This window comes from Bicyclus anynana, chromosome 7 (genome assembly GCF_947172395.1).
Source record: "Bicyclus anynana chromosome 7, ilBicAnyn1.1, whole genome shotgun sequence".
Taxonomy (NCBI): domain Eukaryota; kingdom Metazoa; phylum Arthropoda; class Insecta; order Lepidoptera; family Nymphalidae; genus Bicyclus; species Bicyclus anynana.
This window is the reverse complement of record NC_069089.1, coordinates 4613762-4640074: the sequence shown is the minus strand read 5'-3', so window position 1 is coordinate 4640074 and position 26313 is coordinate 4613762. Positions and strand designations below refer to the sequence as shown.

At 36.1% G+C, this 26313-nt stretch overlaps 2 protein-coding genes across 6 annotated transcripts in view; both read left to right on the top strand.

Moving 5' to 3' along the window:
• The window catches only part of LOC112047261 (18S rRNA aminocarboxypropyltransferase), a 168611-nt gene that overhangs the window by 60758 nt on the left and 81540 nt on the right, over positions 1-26313 (top strand). The gene's annotated exons all lie outside the window — the stretch shown is intronic.
• On the top strand, positions 1025-25894 carry LOC112047200 (protein FAM13A-like). 5 transcript variants are annotated; one of them, XM_024084245.2, is made up of 11 exons: positions 1025-1159; positions 7037-7630; positions 9506-9605; positions 11915-12109; positions 12739-12919; positions 13421-13563; positions 15592-15906; positions 17433-17660; positions 19885-20001; positions 22045-22230; positions 22795-25894. In XM_024084245.2, the coding sequence occupies exons 3-11, from the start codon at positions 9573-9575 to the stop codon at positions 22966-22968; spliced, it is 1572 nt and encodes a 523-aa protein (XP_023940013.2). In that variant the 5' UTR covers positions 1025-1159; positions 7037-7630; positions 9506-9572; the 3' UTR covers positions 22969-25894. The 5 variants fall into 5 exon arrangements, with proteins under 5 accessions (XP_023940013.2, XP_023940006.2, XP_023939998.2 ...); XM_024084238.2 differs by having other exon boundaries at positions 11843-12109; positions 15592-15873; XM_024084230.2 differs by having other exon boundaries at positions 11843-12109.

The following is a 26313-nucleotide window of genomic DNA, read 5'->3' as shown; positions in this document are numbered from 1 at the left end:
ATAACAGCTACTGTTAAAACAAAGGCTGATGTTTGAAAGAGGTTCTGTAGTTGGTACCTACGAAACATTTGGTACGTGCTACGCCGACCGACACTAGGCGTACCTATTCAATGGGTAAGTATGAGTCGATGAGAGATGGGAAAATCGATTTTTATCGATAACTAGGTACCTAGTCCCACGCAAACACTAAAAATAAACAATGAATAATATATTTATTTGGCTATTCTCTTCTGGCTACTTCACTAAGGCTCGACAAAGGAAATCGTAGCAGCCTCAGGGGATGTTGATTTTGTTATTGATTGATGTTCAGTTGTAAAGTTCTTGTAGAATCTCTTTAGTTCACAGAAGGTAGTAAGTTTCTTAAATTTCATACAAATTATAAGTATAAAGTAAAATTAAGAATGATTAAACAAATTGGGTTAATAATAATACAAAAAGAACAATAGTCATAACATGCACACCATGATATTATATCTCTAGAAAAAATAAAGACAAATGTCGACCAGTAGCGGCGCTGTAGAAAATATCGTTCTTTTTTGAATGAAATGAAAGAGAAAGCGATATAATGCGCTGCTATTGGTGGATATTTGTTTTCTTTCGACACGAGTTGTCATTATAAAAAGATAAGCCAATTCATGATTATCGAAGTAACATAATAACAGTTATTTTGATATACGTAATAATAATCTAACAATGAACACGTAAAAAATTATACTATGCAAAACTGGCCAGTTGGACATAATAACTATATTACTTAGCAATTTTACAACAGATTATTGAAAATGAATGAACAGGGGAATGACTCACTTACTTGTCTCGCTAGTCTTTATCCAGGAAAATGTGATGGGAAACTTAATCGTATCGTGTGCAGCGAGTTATGAAGTTTAACTATCTATCTCCATCTTTAAAACCGCAAGTCCTTAAATTGAAACGCAATTCCTAGACAATCTTATCGTCGAAGCTCTTCCCATCACTACGCTCACCCCGCCCACCGAACCTCCCTCGACCCTCAGTTTCAGTCACTCTACCCGAGCGTTGCGGTGTGGACATTTTCAGTCGCCATTTCGTGTTGCAACGCCATTTTCAATTCCTCTTCCTTGTTTATATTTGAGTTTTATCGACAAATAATCACCAGCACCGCCCTAAAATTGGATAACCGGTAAGATTTTTTGAATTTATAGTTTTTACACCATATATTCTGAATGTAGCTAGCTCTCAGTTTTACGACTTGTTCAAGGACGTCTTTCTCTACGCCACTACGTACTGTAAATAGTACGCAGTTGCCGGCTTCCAGCTTCCTCATTGTTTTAAGTGGCATCTTATTGAAAAGATGTCTTTATTAGCAAATAGAAATGCTCTCAAATAATATTATCTTCTTTCTTATTTCAATTTACAAATATTTCGCGTATTTTATAGTCTTTATCTCGACAGTAGAACGTCGGATTCAATGTTTTTTTTTTGATAGGGCGTGCCGTTTGCCGTTGAATTTTTGAGGGTATTTGTATAATTTAAATATTTGTATTTTATGCGTCGTTAGGGCATCTCTGAAATATTGCAAAAATGTCCTACAACAATAATAATATTTTGTTAAGTAAATAAATAATCAGAAACTTGATCTGCCTATTTAGCTATCACAGAATTTATTAGGCATGCTTTGAAATCAAACTAGGTATTGCAAGCGGATTCGCTCGCGTTACTAAGTTTTTTTATCTACCCTGAAAACGTGTACCTATGCAAGGTTTTGTGATCATCAGTTGAGTAGTTATTATCCCTGGAACACTAAATCGCTTGATTATTTGCCTTGGTCGTGAATAATGGGCCTCATATAAAGGCTCAGTGTCACTTAAAGGGCGATGGAGCGAGCCATCGGAGCAAGCTATATTCGGAGTGTCTCTGCGTGATTGAAACGAGGAGATCTGTAGTAAAACCAAAGTCACTGACATAGCTCAACTGTTGCAAAGCTGACATGGCAATGGGCGGGGCATTAGCTTCGAAAAGCCGATAAGAATATGGTCCATAATATTCCAAGACGCTGGAATGGTGATACCGGAAAGCGCAGTGTTGATCGACCATCAAAGAGGCGGACCGATGACATCAAGATCAAGAGGTTTACAGGGAATTGCAAGATGCTATGCTTATGCTTAAGACTGTGCTGTTTGGAAATCACTGAAAACTTATGTCCATCAGTGGATATCCATCAGCTGATGATGACGTCATTGCCATTGGAGTGGTACTAGCGACAGCCAAAGCTAACAGCAAATTTTGAAAAATGCAAGTTTTTTTTAAGAATACATATTTGCGTTAACCAACCAAATTTTTAACCGATTTCAAAAAAAGGAGGAGGTGCTCAATTCGACGCATATGTTTATTTATTTTATTTTTTATTATTTCGCCATTTATTAACCAATTTTGAAAATTATTTTTAAACAAGTAGGTAGGTATACTTCCAAATTGGTCCCATTTAATTTTCACGAATTCTGTTGACTAGTTGTGTTAAAATCAAAATAAACGAAATAAGTGAACGGAATTGACCTTATACTGTGGTGTTTAAAACCAACATGCTAGGAAACACACAAACACAAGTTTTGAAGGCGGTGCCAAAAAAACAAACTGAACGTCAACAGCCTTTTTGGCATAGCACCGCCTGTAAACCGATCAATAGAAACGGTAGGTACGGTGCTATTTTTTGAATTAAGGAAGTTAAAATAATAATGCATCAAGTCGGATTATTTTTTTTGCAAAAAAGATTTTATTTTTTAAATAGACCAAATTTTCCCTTGGCTTTACCTCTCCGATTAGACAGACTTTAGAATGAAAAGTGTTAGGACTTATGAGTACCACAATGGTCTACGGGCGGGGTTCGAACCCATCACCTATCGGTGTAGACCGTGGAGGTACTGAGACTATAATTATTCTTAATATAACCGATTGGAATAAGAGCCGGCGTACAATACAAATTACCTACTTCCAACTGTATCGGGGTTGCCATGCTCGATTGAGATCTCGTTTGATGTTAGATGATGCTATAGTATGTAAGATCCTAGGTTAATGCTTGCCACTCACCATCCAATGAGTCCACGTGCCTGCAGCGCTAACGACAGGTTCGTGTACTTATTGAATAGTGAGTGACTAGCTATAATTTGAAGAGGGTACAGCTTATTTAATACTAGCGGAAGCTTGCTACTTTGTCCGCTTGCAATTTAGTTTTACACAAATACCGTAGTAAGCCTAAGTAGCCTATAATAGGGATGATGACAGTTTTTTAAATTGTATATAAAGAGTATCTTTATAGTAAAGCAATTTTGTCAAAGTAACAGGGTGTCTGAGATCATTACTGGCGCTGCCGCGGATCCCTGAAAAACGCCCTATACAAAATGGCACGAGTTAGTGACGTCACCGTTGGCTCACTGATCGTTAGATTTGTATGGGCGTGCAAACAAAATTACTAATATATTTGTTATTTGTGCGTTTATGTTAATAGTTCATGTATTGAAAAATGTCACATTTAATGTAAGGAAGCTAAAACTGTATGAATTTTTATCTAATTACGATAAAAGATTTTTATTAGATTTTAGAATTTTTATAATCTTATTTATTTTGCAAATATCCAGTCAATCTTTGCTTTTTATGTATAAATTAGTTAACATTGACCTTATTTATCCGAATTTATTATAAAAATCAATATATTCCAACCTAGTCATCATCCCCATTATGTTGTTCAATAACCTTTCAATAAACTTTTAGTAAAAGTCTTATAAAAATCGATACAGCCGTTCCAAAGATTACCCCGGAGAAAAACATATTAAGTAGTTGTTTTCCGCAGACAAATCCGCGAATAAAGTTATCTTTAACCGCAAATATAAATTTTGGGATCATCATCATTATCAGCCGATGGACGTCCACTGCTGGACATAGCCTCTTGCATGGACCTCCAAGCACAACGGTCTCGAGTCGCCAGTATCCAGCGGCTTCCTGCAACCCTCTTAATTTCGTCGGTCCACCTAGCGAGAATCGACCAACAACACTGCGCTAACCGCTGCGCTCTGCTACCCTAACTCTACCCTACAACTGTCCCTATCTTTCAAGTTGGATCAAACTGCACACGGTGTGCAAATTTAATTAAAACTGGTTAAGTAGCTTAGAAATCCATTGAGGGCAAACAACGTGACACGTAATTTATATATGACTAGCCGACGCCCGCGACTTCGTCCGCGTTAAAATCGATGTTAACTTTCAACTATCCCTCCCCTACCCCTACCCTACTACTACCTACCCTTACCCTACCCCTACCCCTAAACTGAAAAATTCAAGATTTTTAAATAAGAAAATGATTGTTGTGCCTCACTCGACATAGATTGGGATAGTGTATTGCGGATTTTTTTGTAGATATTTATAAGATCTACAATTAATTTGAACATTTTATGATTCTATCTTTTATAGTTTAGGCAGCGTACGCAAAATCAGTAACTTTTCTGGTTGATTTTTTACACCTTGTGTCTGAAAAACCCAAATATTTTGCGGAACCCTATTTTTTTCCAAAATAAAGTTTAGCCTATGTTACTTGTGGATAATGTAGCTTTCGAATGGTGAAAGAATTTTTAAAATAGGTCCAGTAGTTTTTGAGCCTATTCATTACAATCAAACAAACAAACAAACAAACTTACAAACAAAGTTTTCCTTTTTCCTCTTTATAATATTAGTGTAGAAAATGAAAAATGAAAAAATCTTTATTCATTTACAAAGTCTTATAAACAAGTAGCAATATGTATATTAAGATATAAACATAAATGATATAATAATATTAGTTTAAATGACGTATTCTTAGGTATAAACACCGCATGACCCGATTCCTTGGGTTCGATGATCGCGAGTGGGCGTGTCCTGACTACGTCGACGTCAATGAAACCCTTCAGTTCGCTTCAGGCAGAATTGCGAAAATTTGTTGTTTTAAACTACTAACTAGCAACCTAGGTTCTAATAGTATTACAGTCTAAGATCCTAATTAAAAACGACCTTCACCCATCTGTTTAATGGAAGTGTTTAGTTCGTTAAATACATTGCCAGTAGGTTGCCTAAAAAATCTTCTGGTCAAATTATCATTAACTGTCGTTAATGATAGTTTGGCAATGGGTTTTTAGGCAACCTACTCGCAACATATTTTTAACCGACTTTAAAAAAAGGAGGAGGTTCTCAATTCAACCCGTATGTTTTTTTTAACATACTAAGTATTACCTATTAGAAACGACCCTTTACTTGTACATGTATGTTTTCTCTGCCTTTACCATTTATTAGATGGATGATGATTTATTGGATGAAAAGTGTATATTTTTAAGGGAGATTTCGTGGAGTTTTTATTGCTGAGCCCAAAATTTGATGAATGAACCGTTACAATGTCCAATTTAGTGTCATTTATTAATTTATAACACATTTGCTCGTAAAGTATCGCTTATTTCACTAATTTCAATATCCTAATGTATCTCATTACGCACAAGTGCCGTAATGTAATATAAAACCTTTATCATCCGTCTAAAAACGAACGGTACTTTTTTAAATCTTGGTAAAGAGCTTTTATGTCAGAAAAGTGCTCTACGTTTTATGAATAAAATAACTTTGTGAGATAAAATATAATAAAAGAACATTTAATTATTTCATTTTAATAATTTTGACAATAAATGTCAACCATTTATCTGTATCAGAAACACAAAAATATTAATTTACTTTATTAGTTATACTGGCTGTTTTTGGTACATTTGTCTAAATAAAAAAACAAGCGCTGGTGTGCGCACTTCGTTATCTGTGCAAAAATGACAAGCGTATCAAAATGACATCAAAAGGAAAACAGGCAAAGATGCAAATTCATTTTCAGAAAGTGTGTTCAAAGTGTGTTTTCTCCCAAAAGTGTTATGACATATGTGCGCTTTATGTGCAACACACATAAAAAAATGAGAAAAAAGCATACATACAGCTGAACGTAGAACCTCCTCCTTTTTGGCAGTCGGTTAAAAAAATATTCTTCTGTCCATTCCCTTTTTAAACGACTTTCTTTGGCAACATTCACTTTCCATATTATGTTGGTCGTCAAATGGAATTTCAGCTTTTTCTATTGTATTCGAAAAATACAATAGAACTTTAGTTGAACACAACAGAATGGTTGAAAACTTTACCGGTGCTGTAAACATAGCACTGTGACATAGCGCATGAATAGTTTGTACCTACCTTTATAATTAGGTACAAACAAAGAGAATAATTCTGAATGAGTGCAGCTTTATAAAATAACTCGCAGTTTTACGCGCCCCGCGGTTTTACGCGCAGTTTCTGTTCCTGTAAGAATTAGGGGTTACAATATGCCTATGTTACTTGGTGAATAGTTTTCTGAATGGTGAAATAATTTTTGAAACCGGTCGAGTTGTTTTTGTATAGCCGTTCGCCTCGTTTTCGTAACCCATTCACCAGCAACTTCCCAAGTCGAGCGTGCGTCGAGAAGTTTTAATTCATAAATTAAATCTTACCTCTTTACAGTTTTAGTTAGTTAGTTTAGATATTGCTGTGAAATAATATTAATTTTACTAGGTATATTTTTTTATTTTACTAAAAACTCTTTCAGTTTTCTACTTGTTTGCATCTCAATACCTACTTATAGTATAAGTAGGTATTGAGATGCTGGGATCTGTACTACAAAGTAAATGACAGATAATATTCACAGTGACACATTGCAAATAGATTGCCTAGTTAAATTGCAATGTGTCAATGTAAATATTTCCTATAATTTATTTCTTATCTCAATTAAATAACAGATGAGGGTATATATTTCTTATGCCGGATCTCGTACTACAATAAATGCACGCTAGCTATTAATAGAGCGTATAGACTTGCTAAAGCGTTAGCTTTAGCGTTCTACACTTATTTTGTGGTGTAGCCCAATCAATACCCATGTCTATTTCCTCCGCGACACTTTACCTTATCACATTTTTTTATTTGTGTATAACATCTTAATAGTCCAAATATTTTTGAATAAAAAAACGTTCTTTTGTTTCAGATTACGTCAACGGCAAAACTTCACGAGTTCGCCGGTTGTGATCAGTGAAACAATTCGCAAAAATGATAGACGATAATTGAACAAAAGACCATCTCCATATTTTTTCTAATAAATAAAAAGAAATAAAATCCAACGAAAATGAAGATAGCGCAACACAATTGTTGAGAGCTAAACAGCTCGTAATAACTTCGTCCTAACTTTCAATGCTGAACTATAGACTGGTGTCAACGCATTTTCTGAAGCAACCGTAAATTTGCAAACCGCAAAGACTTTGTACAGACTGTGTGTGTCGTGCCAGCATGTGCAGAGATCGCGATATGTCGGTGCAACGTAGCGACATCGTCAAATAAATCGGCACAGCCTATTCACAGTTTTCCGTCAAAACGGCGCGCGTTTACGCGACACCGTTTCGTTTTGTTTCTTTCAATTTGTTTTATATCAAAGGTTAAGCAATAGCCCGGGTGTAAGTGTTAGTTCTCTTCGTTAGGAGGGTCTCGGAGAGCTTCGGGACCCAGCAGTACCCTGGCCAATCAGAGTCGGCACAACATATCCAGATTCTTCGACTCTTTAGTGGAAGCTGCTAGATATTGCATTGTGAGTATTCAATAGTATTTCACTATTCATATGACACACTCTCAGAATACAGAAAACCACCAGAAGGAGTGATAGCGCAAAGAAGTGAAGCCATTTAAACTACACATTTTACGATTACTCACTCTGTGTTTGTCGTGTTGTTTGACGTGCTATACAGGTGACAAATTTAATTAAATTAAGCCGTCTTGTGCCATTTCTTCGTGTAAAAATGCCGTTGGTAATAAAAAGAAACTGAATAGGATCACATTTCACGTATAAGTAGCACAAATAAATATTCTTATGTTAAAATAATGAATAATTTTTACGTGAATTTAGTTGTCATAGAAACCGATGACTTCATTTTGTAAGTGTTGCCAATGTAATTGTTTTGATTTTCCCTACTTTTAATTTCAATTCAAGGATTTATTATTTATGTAAAATATTAATCAACTAAATAGGTAGGCATAGGTTCCGGCAATTAAGTTGAAATAAAATTGTGGTAATCAGCGCAGATAAAGAAAGTGTAAAATAATCTTAAAGCTTTAAAATTTTACAAATAACAATGGCGTGCTATACTATAGTAAGTTCGTTCGTTCTTGTCTGTTTGTGTGTTTGTTTGCACATTTGTTTGTTTTCGTGTGCTTGTTTGGTCTTTTGTTTGTTTGTGTACCTACTTGTTTGCTTGTTTGTTTGAGCAAGAGGATTAAATAAAATATTTTTATCTTCAAAACACATTCTTAAAAGATATTAAACCAATTAAATGGCCTTATTTATACTTGAATTTTAAGAGACATAAAAATTAGAGAAATAAGACGAGATAATAATAACTGTGCACGCGATTGAAATACATATTTATAATAATAATATAATTATATGGAATATATAAAATTATTATTGTAAATATGTATTTCTTTAGTTTGTTAGTTGATAAGTTTTATAATAACCGTCTTATTATATCTATTATTTATTTGTCCTTGTCTTAAATTTTTTAGAGTTCATTTCCTTGCTGACTCTTAGCAATCACTAGAAAACCGGTCCCACTGTTTTTATTATTTACCATACAAGTTAACGTTTAATGTGATGAACTGTACACTTATTGTTTTCCTTTTAACATTATAAATTTTTACCACAAAATAGGGAAAAATTTAACAGCCTCATATACTAGCAACATTACGCGGGCGAGAAGTGCGACGAGTGCAGGCTGTTGTGTACAATTTTTGGACCCACTGCGCACTATAGAATGACATCTAAACGTGGCTTCTGGTGGTTTTCTGTATTCTGAGGACACACTGAACACTTGAGCTAATCGTGTGCTAATCAATCGTACATTTACACTGACGTCAATAATATGCATTTACCTAAAGATTTTATACTATAGATATGGCACTAGTGCGTCGCAACTGAGGCGTACAAAGGCGCCAATTTGTCTTAATTTCATTTAGTCGCATAGTAAACAACGAAAGTTATTGAAACAAATCTAATACCTGAATATTGTCTACAATCGAATTGTGTGTTCAGGAAGTGTAAAAACTAGAAATGTACATATAGAAATCTAAACAGTCCGCAATTAGAAACTGTTCAAGCGGACTGTTTCGATTTATTTGATGAGAAGTTACTTAATGTAAGTAAACTCAGTGGAATAGCCAAATTCGGATGACTTTTTGCGGTGATTTTCATCTACATATAATATCTATAGTATAGAACATTGTTGTATTCACCCGATTCTCAGAAAATTATAAATTTCATATAATGGACCATGCACGTTGCATTTCCGTATCATGCATTTAATATAATAAGCATACTTAATATGCAATAAAAATCTGAAGTACCTTATTCAAATAAGTAGGAAACTAGATAGTAGATTTCGTGCTCCAAATCAGGTCAAATATTTTTCAGAGTCGCGTTACGGCTGAATCCGTTTTGGATATTCAAAAGTTTCTTTACTTTAAAATCAGAAGTTAACATGGTTCTATCGAGACTCCTGCTGGAGCAGCAGGTATTTGTAAACATTACTAGGCATAGGCAGTGGGGTTTTCATTAGACAGATAATATCCATAATGCTAAATAGCCACACACCATCCGATAAGCCCACATGCCTGCAGCGCTAACGACTTGACGTCTGATAAAACTGATCGTATGTTGGTCGCAATCGACATGATGTCATGCACATCGCGTCCAACACACGATCAGTTTTATCGGCTGTCAAGCCGTTAGCGCTGCATGAATGTGAGCGTCATTGATCGTCAGTTGCTGACATTAGATAGTGGCTATTCGACTGCGCACAAATCTCTCTACCTATACCAAACCTATACCTACCATATTTTTTTGGACTTGCAAAAAAGGTAAACAAATATAATATGACTGTACTGCCGGCCTATTATGTATCTTGGTGTACCATTCAAATAGTCAGTCACTGTAGTGACTGATTTTTTTTTAATGTTTTGAGATCATCTTACATCATTATTTCAACGAAATGACCTTGATTACGTAATTTTACATCAAGTTACAGTGATATTTTGGTTTTATGATCATGTAATATGATTATTTCAACGAAATTACGTAAATACCAGTTTTTTGTTTCAATAAAGATATACTAGGTACGTGACTGCTACCAAAGATTATTATAGTGTATTATACTGCTACCACTACTACTATTGCCACTTTACATAAAATTATTATGCCATTTCATTGAAAATACAATGTTAAATGATTGCAAAAACGAAAATACGATGAAAAACGATGTAGTGACTTTTTCTTTCAGTGGTACACTAAGATACATAATAACCCTACTGAACACTGTGACGTGATATTATTTTGACAAAACCTCTAGAGATGGGCCTCTATCGAAAATTTTTAACTGGCCTTATTTTCAATATAAGTTTTTTAGATTCGTTCCATTGTTCCTAACGATAGTCGGTACTTATTTTTAAAATGAATTCGTCATAAAATGTTTCAAAATACGGAACGAGAAATAAGAACTTGGGAAAATAAAAGAAACATGCACCACCTCAGAACCTTCGTCCGTCTGTATTTTAAGTACGTACGTACTTCAACTGGAGTTCAAGTGAAAAGAAAAATAAATTTTTGGTTTGAATGTTGAGATTTGTGTGCAACTAATATTTGAAATCTAGTTATAGTATTGTAGTTGTTTGTGATATTGTAAATGTAATTTTCCGAACAAAATGTATATAGCTTTGTATTCGCTTCGCAGTAAAATGATGTGTCCATGAGGTTACTAAAAGAATTATAGTATTAATAAAAATAACCACTAAATATTGAGTGAGTATTATAACACGAGCTTGTCTAGTCGGCAGCGAATCCAAATAGGTATTCGTTATTAGTGACGTGTGTATCATATGAATGAAATGAATAGACTCGATAGAACTTTCAGTAGCCTTGCTTAATATTAAAGTCGTGTAAAATATTTACGAAAGCTTAATAAACTGTTTGAGAAATCGAAGCTAAGCCACAATAATAGAGTCGCTTTAGTCAGATTTTAATCACACTTTTACCCTATTTACACTACACTAAACATCCAGTGTCAAGGATATCAGTCATTTTCTTATTATACCGCTACCGCAGGCTTTTTCATCGCCCATAAACAATGAAAAGCGTAGGGTTGCCAAAACTTTTATTGGAGTTTTATTTTGTCGTTAGCTATGGCGTCGGAATTATTTATTTTTAAGCTTCATTCTAGCAGACCCCCGCGGTTTAACCTGCTTTCCCATACTCGTACGAAAACAGGGATAAAATATTTTACTCGCTGGATATGCATTCTGGCCTTCCATTGGTTAAAGAATTTTTAAAATGGGTCTAGTTTTGGAGCCAATTCATAACAAACAAATGAGGAAGATTACAATCAACGGAAACAAACTCTGAATTTTAGTTCAGTCCAACATTGAACATGTGAACAAAATACTGCGATATTTTTATATTATTTCAACAGATTATTTTCTTTGTTATTAATATTTTTTATGTTCAGTAGACCTAACATACGCACCGCGAAATATCTCGAATCTAGAAAAAGATAAATGCCGATCAATAACGGCGCTACCAGTGGTATATCGCTCTCTCTTTCATTGCATAATAGATGGTATGCTACTTCGCCGCTATTTGTCTATTTCTTTTAACGAGATATGTCGTTGACGCATGATGGGCCTAATTGGCAACCCTATTTTAAGGTTACCACAGCCTAGCATACAGTACACTAATACATTCGCATCCACATGTTAGGGTTACGGGCACGATTCCGAGTGCTCGAGCCAGCGTCGGGTTGTAATATCTGGACTCGGGTGGCGTGCGCAGTGCTGCGAGCGGAGCGAGGCCGAGAAAGAGAGGGAAGATATGGCGGCGCCCGAGTGCGAGCGGGAGGCGCGCAAGCGACGCGAGCGCAGGGACTCTGGCTGCGCGCACGAGCGAAAGGAGCGCAGGCCGCATAGCGAGGAGCGCCCGCCTCCGCCACCGCCTCCGCCTCCGCTACACGACTATAACCGCCTTGAGGTCTGTCCTTCCACATGTCACAGCCAAGCTCCTAGTCCTCTCTGTAGTCCTATTACATGTCTCGGCCTATCATCTATACCGAGATAGATGAAGAAGGTTACAGATAGTTGTTGGATGTAGGCTCAAACCCCTGATGTTTGGAAATCTTTCATTAGGAGAATGAAGCTTAGATCCACCATGCTGCGCTAATGCGGGTTGGTGGAATTAGGGTGATAATATTGAAATAACGCAAGCTTCTAGTCCGCTCTGTATGTGTATTATGTACATAATAAGCTTGCAGAGCAGTGTACGATGCAAATTATAAGTCATATCGTTTTTCACCTTCATTTTGTTTTTGTAATCATCTTATATTTCAACGAAATAACGTAAATAAAGATTTTTTGTTAAAATAACGTTAGTATTTGCTACTACTGCCACTACTGTATTAATGCCACTTTGCGTAAAATGACGATAATTATGTTATTTCGTTGAAAATAGAGGATTGCAAAAAAGGAAATACGATGATAAACGATGTAGTGTCGGCCCTTAAGGATATAAAGCTTAAAAATAATTTTTAATCACCTACCCCCGAGTTCACCGTAGCACAGTGGTGTAACGGTCCCTAAAAAATTTCAATTGCTCATTCGCAGTCGGAACGCCGTGCGGAGCGGTTGTCCCGCGCACGCCGGCCGCAACACGGCGTCAAGCGGCGCCGCGCCACGGCGCGCGTGCCCCGCCAGCCCAAGGAGAACGACTGCAGCGTACACGCCGATGACATTCGCAGCGGCACTCCGCCACACTTCGAATATGTTGTGCAGCAGAAACCAGAGAGTTAGTAACACAACCTCTTTTGACAACCTTTATTGGTGCAGTTGGTGCTGCTTGATTCTCAACACAGAGCTTTCAATTTCCAGCTCGGGATAGTGTAGGATTTCATAATGTCTTTGGTCTGCTTTGCTGGTTGGCAGCGGGAGTGGCCGTGGCCAGCTCAAATGCCGCGTAGAAGGTATGAGTAGAATAAACTTGGAGTCTCTTACAAGTAAACCCGCTTCCATCTTATAGTTCTTTCCATCATAACATCTTAAAGAATCATCATCAGATGAGAAGGCAATCATCAGGTGAGAAGGCAATCAAGGGCTAGCTTGACATTGAATGAAAGAAACATTTGGAGTACCGCCCAATCTACTTGCAATTTTCAATATCATTATTTTTGTAAATGTGTGACAATCTATTCGCACAATCATGACAATACCAAGGTCAAACGTAGCATATTTTCGCGTTTATGATACATATTAGTAAAGTATGGATGACGGATGTATTTTGGCGTCACAGTATGCGAGGAGACGGAGACCTCGCCCCTGGACGGCAGCGCTCGTCACGAGGAAGCCGAGCGAGCGCGCCGCGGCGAACGCAACGAGCCGCAGCGCCGCGCCCAACCGAGCCCTGACCGGCGCCTCGACAAGATCATCAAGAAGGTAAATACATATTATGTGAGGTGTCTGAACATACGTGTCTGAGCGGCAGCGCTTGGACGAGGATTAGAGCTACGTTTAATTGCTTGACTACTTTAATAACAACTCAAGGCAAGGAGTCCTTCTTACCTTGAGTTGTTATTAATGTACAGACAACGCTTTTAGACAAGACAACTCTTCCAAATATGCCCAGCATAGACCTTTGTTTTCACATAAAACAATATTCTTTGTCTTGCTTGTAGAACCACAGCCAGCGATAGCTTCGAGGCAAGCTTTCGCAAGAGTACCTTAAAGTTTGATCCTGAACTGTGTTTTTCGAAGGGCGCGTAGCTAAGTAATTGGCGACTGGGGGCATAATTTTGTCATAGAATACCTACAGAGGAAATTATGAAATAAAATACGCTTTTTTTTGGATGATTAAGGGGTTTGAAGCCTTCCAAGGCCTAGCCTAGATAATACATATATTTATATTATAATTATTGGATAGCCACCAGTCTAAACTCCATAATTGGCTACTGTACTTGCAAGATAGCAACACAGACTGACAAACTTTTAGTCTTTATAAAACAAGGTACGAATAGTAAGGCTATCACAGGTTCTTGGTCCATTATTCAAAAGAAAAGATGAATAGGTTAGGTACTACTAATACCAGAGAATTTCTTAATTCTCTGCGTGTGTGAAGTCTGCCAATCCGCATTGGGCCAGCGTGGTGGACTATTGGCCTAACCCCTCTCATTCTGAGAGGAGACTCGAGCTGAGCAGTGAGCCGTATATGGGTTGATAACGACGACTACTAATAGGTTATATACTTTTAAACTGTATTGAAGAGATAAGATGAATATAATATAAGAAAGTAGGTACGTAACGTTCGTGCTTTTATGACCAATTTCCATTTTCATGAAAACTGCTTTTTAGCTTTGGATTGTCGGTCCCAGTTACGTAATCACTTATTGTTGGAGGCAATCTAAGAGATAAGAGATCACGGCCATCGATTATAAGTTGTCATTGTCTTGCCCTTGACCTCGTATCATGTGCGTTGTGGTAACGAATCGATGGCGTAACGATGTATTGGGTTTCCTAAAGGTAATAAAATACCATTATTATGACTACGAGTTACATGAATTTTCTCTACTTACATAGAAACAATTATCTACGTTATTTAGAATCGATGATCTTATTAAATAATTGGTAGATAAAATACCCAGTTTAGATACCTATATTTTATTTTGATTTTCGTTTTATTTTGATTTTGATATTATATTCAGTGATTTTTGATGTTTTGATTTGTTTTTTTTATATTTTTGTAAAAGAGCAGCTGTTGAGTTTCTTGCCGGTTTCTTCTCAGCAAAATCTGCCTTCAGAACCGATGGTAGAATCTTTACAAATAGTCAACTGACGTATCAAAAGTGCTTGTGAACTGAGCCTACTTGAAATAAATGAATTTTGAATTTATAAAAATGGTGGTATTTGGTTTATTGATTTGTTTCGCATAAAATACGGCTGTAGTAAATCTCTTCGTATGGGAGCAAGAAACAACAGTTTTTTCTTTATTTTATCACTTCTATTAAGAACTAGCGGACGCCCTCAAATTCGTCTGCCCTTAGACCTCTTTAATCCAGCCCTTACAGTAGTATCGCTGTAAAAATGGAGTAACTACTCCCGTTTTCCCAACATTTCCCCTTCACTGCTCTACTCCTATTGATCGTAGCGTGATGAAAAGTATACAATAACCTGTCCAGGAGTATGAAAAATAATTGTACCAAGTTTCGTTAATATCCGTCGAGTAGTTTTTGTTTCTATATCGAACATACAGACAGACAGAGAAAAATTTTACTGATTGCATTTGTGGCAGGTTATTGTAGGTTCATTATTTTAATTTCCACGTATTATTATGCTTTTTTCGCATGAAGAATTCCCGCCCCATTACGGAAAGGCTATTATTATTTAACAATTCTCTATTCAGAGTTATAAAGCACCTAAAAATATATAATAATACTACAAACAAAAAATGACTTAAATATTTTGTTCCAGATCAACACTCTAAAGAAAAGCATCACCAAGTATGAAACCGAGTTCGAGTCCCAAAACGGTCATCCAGTGACCCCCGGCGACCGCATGACAGACGCGCAACTAATTCGCATGTACGAAGCGCTCAGGCGGTTGCAGGCCGAAAAGCGCTGCATCAAAGCGGACCCCGTGGAGTATGCGCTAAAAGTTCAAGCGGCCAAGGTGCAGAAGGAGAGAGACGACAAGTTGGATGCAGCGCTGAAAAGTGATAAGCCCATGACTGATGTCGTGAAGGATATTGAGGAAGTTCGTATTATGAAAGAATTTTGTAGTGAATTGGTAATTTTATAAGTTATCTGCTCGTTGTGACCCAGAAAATATACGTAACAGTCCTATCATATTCATCTGACATTGTGTTTTCAACTAAATTGCTAATTTATCGCCATTTTACGTAAAGTGGCATTAGTATAAAAGCAAGCAGAAACATTATTTTGACGAAAAATCGTTATTCATGTAATTTCGTTGAAATAATGATGTTAAATGATCGTAAAACCTATAAACCACTATAAACCATTGCCACTTGATATAAGATGCGGTAGTCAATGTTATTTCGATATAATACAATGTTATAGATTAAAAATTAAAAGTTAGATTCAAAATTACGATTTAGTGATTTATTATTATTTATAAATTGCACCTTACGTCCTGCAAGCCTATTAAGTACCTATATCTCGATTCAAATTATGAGTCACTACATCGTTTATCATCGCATCGTATTTTCGTGTTTTAAATCATCTAACATTGTGTTTTCAACGAAATGACATAATTATCTTAATTTTACGTAAAGTGGCTTTAGTATAGAAGTGACAGTAGCAAGTAGGCCCCGAAACTACTGAGCGATTTTATAGATTTTTTAAATGATCTCCATATTCCAAATGGAATGGGAACTACTGAAATCACGGGGGGTCTGCTAGTACCATGTACCTATTCATTAATCTACCCCATGGTTCGAACCAAGACTTGATCCGTAGCAGAAAAGATATGAACTGAACTGGCTGGCTGACTGAACTACGGATTATGTATCTCAGTCTTAGACCAATTACCATAGGACCTGCCACGTTATATCGTGATCATTGATCATGATATAACGTGTTTATACAAACTGCGTCTATAGCATCGATGTTTACAGTGTACTGTGTACTGTGTTTCGTTGTGTGTGTAATACACACACGTGTAACTAACACTTGTGTGTATTACGATTTAAAGGAGATCATTCATTTTGGGCCCTTTTTGAAAGTGCCGGCTAACGAAAAAAATGGCACGAATCGTTAGAACTAATCATTTGAAGTAATAGCTAATATGGCATAAAAGTTGTCAGGTGACTCTGAACAAAATTACACAGGTTCGATGATTCGTTATTTCCATACATTTTGTCAACTTTTAAAAGTGCCCGCTGAGAAAAAAAAACTAGAAATATAAAAATAGGATATTTGTGCCATACTCCAAATGGGCAGTTCTAACGATACGTATCAGTTTTTTTTCTTGGCGGGCACTTTTGAAAATCGACGAAATGTATGGAAATAACGAATCGTCGAACCTGTATAACTTGGTTCAGAGCCCTCCTACAACTTTTATGCCATATTAGCAATTGCTCTAAATGGCTAATTCTAACGAGTCGTGTCATTTTTTTTTGTTGGCCGGCACTTTCAAAAAAGAGCCCAGAAATGTATGGAGCGTGAATGATCTCCTTTATAAAATACAGGTGAAATTGAGTGCGATACAAGTCCAAAGGTCTGAAATCTCGATGTACGATTCAAATATTTAATCACTGCATCGTATTTTGATTTTTGTAATGATCCACTTAGTGGGTGGACGGGTGTCGCGCGGCGACGGGTCGCGCGAGCGTGCCCGAGAGCAGCTGGTCGCCGGCGCAGCTCGCGGCGGAGAAGTCGTGCGTGCAGCGCGCGCTGCTGCGGCTGGAGGCGGCGCGCGGCCGGCCCCCCGCGCACTCGGCGGAGCGCGGCGCGGCCCGCCATCTGTACGAGCGGTACCGACTCGTCAAACGGGCTCTGGCGACCTTCAGATCTGATGTTGTAAGTAATAACTCAAAGTCAATTTTATTTTTTTTATTTTTTTTTTTTAATGAGAAAGAATACAATAAAGAACTTAAGCTAACTTATCCTAATAACTATACAAATCATGCCCAAGTAAAATTCATTTATTTCAATTAGGCTTAGTTTACAAGCACGTTTGAAAGGTCAAGGTTATGTCATAATTTAATTTAATTTAATGGTGGTAATAATAGTCGGAAACTTAAAACTAAAGTTACGAGGGTTCCAAACGCGAGGTCCGAGAAGAGCCCACAACAAACTCAGCCAAGGTTTTACCACCATTTTACAAACTTATTTAAAACTAAGCACACAGTTTAACGCCAAGCTTTTTTATCATTAATATAATCATAAACACTATAATGAGCCTTTCCCAAAAGCTTGCGTTTAATAAACACTTTGAACTTTTTGAGAGTATAAGTAGAATAAGTTATCGTATATGTTTATACCCAGCCTGGATATGACCTGTGCCTCCTATTCCGGAGGGTGGGTTCGAATCCGGTCCGGGGCATGCACCTCCAACTTTTCAGATGTGTGCATTTTAAGAAAATTTAATATCACGTGTCCCAAACGGTGAAGGAAAACATCGTGAGGAAACCTGCATACCAGAGAATTTTCTTTATTCTCTGCGTGTGTAAAGTCTGCCAATCTGCATTGAGCCAGCGTGGTGGACTATTGGCCTGCGGCCAGCGGTGAGCCAAATATGGGTTGATAACGACGATATGGTTTTAAAAGCTACGTATTTTATTAGAAAACGAGTTTTGTTACTTCCACGACGAAGAATATACCCCAAGGCATGTGCACTTTGAATGGTCAGGGCCTGTAGCCATGTGGCACGTCTATTCTCTCTCTACACACGTTAACGCTACGAAAACTAAAAAAAAATATATGGGAATGACAGATTCGATCGATAACTTGAGCACATGACCTGTAGATATAATATGTAAGTCCTATACATTATTTAATTTTCGAAGTGTTTGCGATTGTAGAAAGAGAATCCACTTGCCACATGGCTACAGGCCCAGGTTGTACAGACCTAAGAACAACTGCCAAAGGAACAATCAAGGCTAAACTCACGAATCTTCATTGAGCACATGCTGGCGAGCAAAGACAAGTGGCAGAAGTATGCCCGTATGCTCAGAGCCATATGAGAACAAAAAAGAAAGAAAATGAAAAATCACACAACCCCTAGCCAAGTGGCACGTTGACTGTCTTTCTACGATCATTAACGCTTTGAAAACTAGAAAAAAGTATGGGAATGACAGATCTTGATCACGTGACCTGCATTGCCATATATCTTTCTAGTTTCGAAGCGTTAGCGAGTGTAGAAAGAAAATCGACGTGACTCTTGGCTAGGGGGAAGGCCAGCACGAAGTAATGTTACGTGCTGACCAAGGTTTAGGGGAAGTTATTTTTTTTCTCCGTACAAAAGAAATGTTTTTCATCTCCAGCACAAAAGAGGCTTACCGTGTGATGTCTGTTGACTGCTGTGTGACCATGTGTAGATGTGTCCATGATATTTCTTTATATGTAGTACAGTAGCGTCATAGCTCCCGAATGATAAGTGAATTTCTGTTAGCTAGGAGATCGGATAACAAAATTTGCTTATCTAAAAACTGCCTACTGGACTTGATATTCATTGTACATTGTAGGTAGCTATTAGAATATACGGGAAAGTCCTCTAGGGCAATGCAAAATAGGAATAACAAACCAAATCAACAATGCAGATCTCGACTACGTAAGAGTTGTTACTTTTCGTTATTAGTTTAATAACTATTTTATATTTTGACGGCCTTCGTGGCGCAGTGGTATGCGCGGTAGATTTACAAAACGGAGGTCCTGGGTTCGATCCCCGGCTGGGCAGATTGAGATTTTCTTAATTGGTCCAGGTTTGGCTGGTGGGAGGCTTCGGCCGTGGCTAGTTACCACCCTACCGGTAAAGACGTACCGCCAAGCGATTTAGCGTTCCGGTACGATGCCGTGTAGAAACCGAAAAGGGTATGGATTTTTATCCTCCTCCTAACAAGTAAGCCCGCTTCCATCTAAGACTACATCATTACTTATCATCAGATGAGATAGTAGTCAAGGGCTAACTTGTATAGAAAAAAAAAAAAAAACTATGATAATCGGGTAATAGAGAAACTAAATCGAATAGTTGCTAAGAAAATAAATATTTTCTTTATATTTAGTGGTGAAATTATCATTACAGCTGATTGGCGGAACAAACGGCGAGCTGGCGACCATACACGAGCACGAAGCCATGCTGTTCAACAGCAGCGTGGACAGCTCCAGCGACTCGCAGGAGAAGCCTTCTGACTCTTCGCAGGTCAGTATAACTCACTAAATTGCCAAATACGAGTACTTATACTACAGCCTTTCTTGAGGAATACTGTTTATATTTTATTTATTTTTATTTAATACACTTTATTTGTACACCACAAAAATAAAAGAAAACAAGCAAAACAGAAACACAAGAAAAAGTAGAATACAAAAGGCGGCCTTATCGCTTAGTAGCGATCTCTTCCAGGCAACCTTAGGCTTAGGAACTTATTAGGACAACTGTAGGTGGTGTGTACGTAATAATATTGTACATATACATACATACAAATAACTACACACTAATACATAAACCATAATACACAAATTATATAATAATTATAAATATCATAAAATAAACTAATATATAAATATATCATTATGTCGTATGATAAATATTCTAATAAAATAAAATATGTAACTATATTTATAGTAGAGGAGCCGAAGAGGGGATTTTTGCAGTTACTCGAGCGCGGCAGATAAACATAAGGGACTATACCTTACACTTTATCGAGTACCTCCACCGAGTATGAGCCCTTCATATTGGTGGGTACGTTTAGGGCAACCAAAAAAAAAACTAACTTCATAAATACTCAACCAGCACGTCAGATTAAGATAAGGTAGGTGAGTTGATAGCTAAAAACTGCACATTTCGAAAATCTGACGATTTGAGCGTAACGTAATGGAATGGTTTCAAAGTTACAAAATTAAACCCTTATATTTTAGTGCTCGAAGTACGAGTGCGATTAATTTTTTACTTATTTTTAAGGAAATAAATCGCCAAAATACTTACAATTTCAGTAAGCCAAAGTAATAAAAATTGTTTTTAAAGTCTGTAGTTTTTTTTTTCCACCGCTAAAAGCGGAAAAAGTAAATAACCATTTATTCTTCCTATAATTTAATCTACCAAATGTAATCGGTCTCAATGACGCTCGAGTAACTACAAATTTAGCATCCCGGGCTCCCCTACTATTACCAACAAATAAATTAGAAATGAAGGTTGAAAACGCATGTCATTTCATAACTTATTTATTTTAAATTATGTATGGTTTGTTTATAAAATGTTACATAAAATTTATAAACCATATCTAATTGTTCTAAGCTTATTAATCAAATTTATTTTCATTATTTTAAAAACAAGTTAATTACAATTATTATTAGGTGTGAAATGACTACTGAGTTATACCCTCATTTTGAATTTCTTTGTTGGTAAACAGTACTCATTAAGAACGGCTGTAGTATAGTAAGACTATTAAGTACAAAGTGAAGTTAAATTAAGGTTGTATGTTCACTTTATTGTCCTTATTTTACGCTATCTCAGTGATCCATTGATGAGTTCCTTAATGATAAAGATGCTTGGAGGCCGTTGGATCAGCTTCCACCTTCACACAGGAAGTAAAACTATAAGAAATTGTAATTGGTATCAATTGTAAATTATAATACTGTATGACTTTTTCATTTCAAAAGAGCAACTGTTGAGTTTCTTGCCGGTATCTTCTCAGCAGAACCTGCCTTCCGATCCGGTGGTAGAATCTTTACAAATAGTCAACTGACGTGTCGAAAATGCTTGTAAACTGAGCCTACTTGAAATAAATGGATTTTGATTTTGATCCTTCTCTGACATATGAAATCCTCTTTCACACACTATAACTATGTCATCTATACTCCTTCTCTCTTCCAAGTCTTTCCACTTGACAAGACAATAGAAAAAGAAATATACAACCTTAATTTCATTATAGCCCTGGACCAGAAATTCAGAAAATCCGGGTTGATGGTGCCACAAATGCCTACTTTGTAGCCAACTGACCTTAGTGTGCTAGTAGAAAAGTTAATTCCTTTTATAGTTGTTTTTTTCTGGCCTACTGGCCTTAAACGTTTCATCCAATAAAAGCTCGGTGAAGAGCAACATGTATACTAGAATCCTTTATTATATTTATGTTACAGTATTAAAGTATGTATATACGGAAACATTGCCTATTGCATATTCTAAATCAATTGTACTTACTTGACTTTTTTTCAGTTTTTTTTTTTATAATAAGTTATATTTTTTTAGGAAACCATAGAAACTCCCCTCCAGTCGCCTCCAACGCGCGAGGTTTTGGAGGAGATGCCGTCATCCACTTCGTCTGCGAAGTCGGCCACTACCAGCGAAGAAGTCACGCCTTCCAACGAGGGCCTGCACTGTATGGGGCTGGAGGACCTCACTCGAGCACTCTCAGAGGCCAAAACGCTTAAATGTGTGAGTTTAAATTGAGACTCGATAAATTTGGATATTTCTGTAGCTATAATTTCAGCCTATTTTAGCCTAATACATGTCCAGGCCTCTCGCCCAGTAGGGGAGGGGATATGGGTCGACCATGCTGCTTCAATGCGGGTTGGCGGAATTAGAGTGATAATGTTAAATTAACGGACACTATCAGGTTAATGATGGTGACCGGGTCCGACGGTTTAACGTGCTCTCCGAGGTACAGGAGTAACACCACCAACTTGGGCTCAGATTTTTTACTGAATTTGTCTTAGATGAAAGAGAAGCTCAGTAGGTGTTCTATAATCCGACCCAGGATTTAAAGTATTTTAAATTTAATGTTGTAGTGAGATATTTTTAATAGTACTAATTAATTTATAACATAGAATTTATTTTTAGTAATAGAATATATTTAAATCTCATAATAGAATATATTAGTTTAAAGTAAATATATCCTCGCTAAACGATAAGTTCGGTATTTTTTCAGTAAATAAAAAAAATATAAATAAGTGTCTATTAAATTTATTTTAAGAACAAAATATATTGAACTGTAAACAGGTACTTCGGCGCAGTATCAAAGAGTACGAGGTGAACTTCGAGCTACTCAACAGCAGGAAGGCTCAGCGCGACGACAAGCTGGGCCGAGAGGAGGAGTACAAGAAATACAAAACCGTTAAAGCAAAAATTAAACTCATCAACGCCTTGATCAATAAACAGAAGTCAGCCACTTGAATGACCAAAATGTTTTGTGCTGTATATTACAAAATACGCTGATGACATTTATCTTTTCATATAAATTTAAAGTCTATAATTATTAATAATGCTCTGGATTGATAACGAAAATGGGAATATTCTGAAAAAGGTTTTGTTTAGTAAATTAGTAAATAAGACCAATGAAATGAAGTCATAAATGTTTTTATTTTTTAACACAGCAAAAAATATTTCCTTATTTTTGTTATTTCTTCAAAGCGCCTCAAAATGGTTTTCTATTTATATAGGCTGATATTTTGAGACTGCCATAATGGTCTAAGCTGGCATATGACAGTTTCCAAAAAAAAAAATATGTCGACAATTCAACTGAGATTTTTTTTTAGATTATATTATTTAATCGTCTCAAAAACTCACTCTATGTAAATAATAGTTACATACTAATTAATTATATTATATTATAATTATTATAAGGAAAATTGGAAATGGTGGACATAACATTATTTTAGCATTATGTAGAATGTTAAAATTGCAAATTATATAAAGTGATAAGTAATTTCATAATACCTTTTGTTTGTGCTGTTCAATACTTACCTAAATTGGAAGTGTTAATCGAATTTAGTTGTAAAATAATACTATGGTAGCCAACTAAGAGAGACATCCTGTATAAAGCGATTATTTCAAAACCATTTTAGCACTTATTTAAGATTTTATTAAACGACGTAAAACTTGTAGAAATTCGTCAAATTAGAAATAAAAAGAACTGCAACCCGACTACGGTTCTGGCAATGTTTAACCAATAACATAATTTTTTATCTCCGTAGTCAGGTATGTACGTATAAAGATTATCAGTATGTACGAGTAAAAATAATAAAAGATTTTATGTTCGTACACCAATTTCAAAGTGTACAAAAGAATGGACAAATTGAATTTTTTTTATATATGTTATTTATAATATTCTTCCCATTCGGTTTAAGATTGTCTGCGCAATGAACAATTTTTGCATCTACCAGTAGTATCTATTTACCTATGTAATTGTAAATGCATGTTAACTTATTGTTTAGTATTTATTTATTTCATATTATTATGAAGGAGTTAGATGGAAAGTGGACAAAAGCTATCAAACTGAAAACCACATTGAAAATTATGTGCGTAGACTTAATCTACGCTTCCTTTAACTACTAACAGGCGTCGCAGCTCGCATTTACGTATATATGTATAGTCGAATGCAATATTTATGACATCTCCGAAATGAGCTACGGTCTCAGACTAATTACCTAAGGACTACTAGTAGTATCGCAAGTAAATTCACGATCAAAATTGTCTGTAATTTTTTGTGGAAAACGAACATTAGGTATCTTATATTAGAAATTGTTGACCGTTTTTTCACATCATTCAACTACACAAAAGGCGATATTTTGAAGTCCACCGCTATTGGTCGAACTTTGTATTTGTTTTATCTCGAGATACGAGTATGTCGTGGTACAGACCTGCAGTTTTAACTAAACAGTCGAACTGTTTAGTTATATTGTCCGTATGTAGTGTCCGTCAGTTTTGACTGTATTTTCTTTCAAATGGTTTTGATTGAAATTTCGATTAGATAAAATTTAACGTCTGTAACGCCGGTTAGGTCTACTGATCTCCCACCAGTTGTGTTGTTCCTTCAGACTATGAGAGTTAGGAAAAAAATTGTACCTGTATAAACTTATATATCTCTTTCGGAAATGGCTAGAGATTTGCCAGCGTTACCGAAATTTGGACAAAAATACGTCACCCATGGAGTTTTGTAATTTGTAGTATTAGTTTAGTAATATCTTATATACCTAGGAATTAGGTAACATTCTTTAAAATATAACACATGAAAAAAAAAACAAAATTTAGCAAAAATCGGTCAGTGCGCAGAAAAACCATTTAAAGACATTTTCGTTAACTTCGGTACCTACTTTTCTCAGAGAGAAAATGTGTATTTTAAACGTGTATAGTCATAAGTAAAATTACCTGTGATTTATAAATTATTATCTTAGTAATTCTTGTACGACAAGACTTTGTTTAGAGTTACATATATGCCTATTAATAATATATTGTATTGTGTATTCTATTTTGATTATATTTTAATAATTATTACTTAATTATATAATAATTATTATTAGTTTAATGCAAAATATATCACATATATACTCAGAAGCACAATTATCCGCCCTCTTTAATATGACGCGAGTATATTAAGTGGACGGATAATTTTGCCTTTGAGTATATATTAGGTCGCCGAGGCATGTTCTCGCTACAGTTAATACTTGGAGTAAAAATTACTACATAAAATCGATTCATATTTAAATATCTAATCTAAAATCATTTATATATACCTACCTTCAGGTATAACTTTAGCCTGAATGTGCCTTAATGAGGAAAATTATAATTTTGCGAAATTGGCTGTTTTTCGGAGGGAAACCCATTACCCATAACGATGTTATTGTCGTCCAATTCATTTGTTCTATTATATCAATAATTTTAATTAATTCGTAGAGATTACACGGAAGTAACTAACTAGTTTTAAATAACGAACCGTCAAGTTAATCGCAATTGCCAAAGTTACAAAAAGTATTAAAAAGTTAAAATTTTACGCTGACAAGTGTTCTCAGCTAGTGTCGACGATAGATATGACTGGCGTCAAAGTGACGTCTGATGTCAGCACGTCAAAGTGACAACTTTGCGTCAATGACAAGTCACTTCTCGCTCTGCTTCACTGACGCGTCAGTGACGAAGACGCTAGCTGCCTGGTGTCCTTTTTATATGACAAAACATCGACTGGCTAAGTCTGTGCCGAGGATAATATTATATTATACTATGAACCTACCTATCACATTTACAGCAATATAGATAATATACAAAAACATATGTAGCATTTCATCAATTTTATTATTGGATGTTTAAAATAAAAACATTACCATCATTTTGTGTATTTTATTTCAAAGGAGGAAGCTCGAATATGGTCAGTGGCGGATTTACAAATTTGCCGCCAGTAGGCTATTGAATTTTTGTAGCCCCTACTCCAAAATTCGATAGGTCTCCTAGTTCGCAATCAATACAACTACCTACAAGTTCACACTTGAATCTTGCCGCTTGGAGATAACTCCAAGCGGAAAGATTCAAGTGTGAACTTTAGAAACTATAACATATTTTTAGTGTTCCGTTAACACAAAATGTCTGTCTGTCTGACAAACCTATCTCGGGAACATCGAGTTGAAATGAAAACCACCATTATACTAGATCTACAAAACCCTTGAAACTGAAAATAAAACTTCCAATTTAACATAATAAAAAAAATCATCATCATCATCAACAAGCTATATCCGGCTCACTGCAGAGCTC

Excerpts from the sequence above, each read along its gene's own strand:
- LOC112047200 (XM_024084230.2), top strand. The coding sequence starts at position 9,573 with ATGGTTCTATCGAGACTCCTGCTGGAGCAGCAG. Across the intron at positions 12,110-12,738 it reads ACGACTATAACCGCCTTGAG|TCGGAACGCCGTGCGGAGCG; the intron begins GTCTGTCCTTCC and ends GCTCATTCGCAG. Across the intron at positions 13,564-15,591 it reads TCGACAAGATCATCAAGAAG|ATCAACACTCTAAAGAAAAG; the intron begins GTAAATACATAT and ends ATTTTGTTCCAG.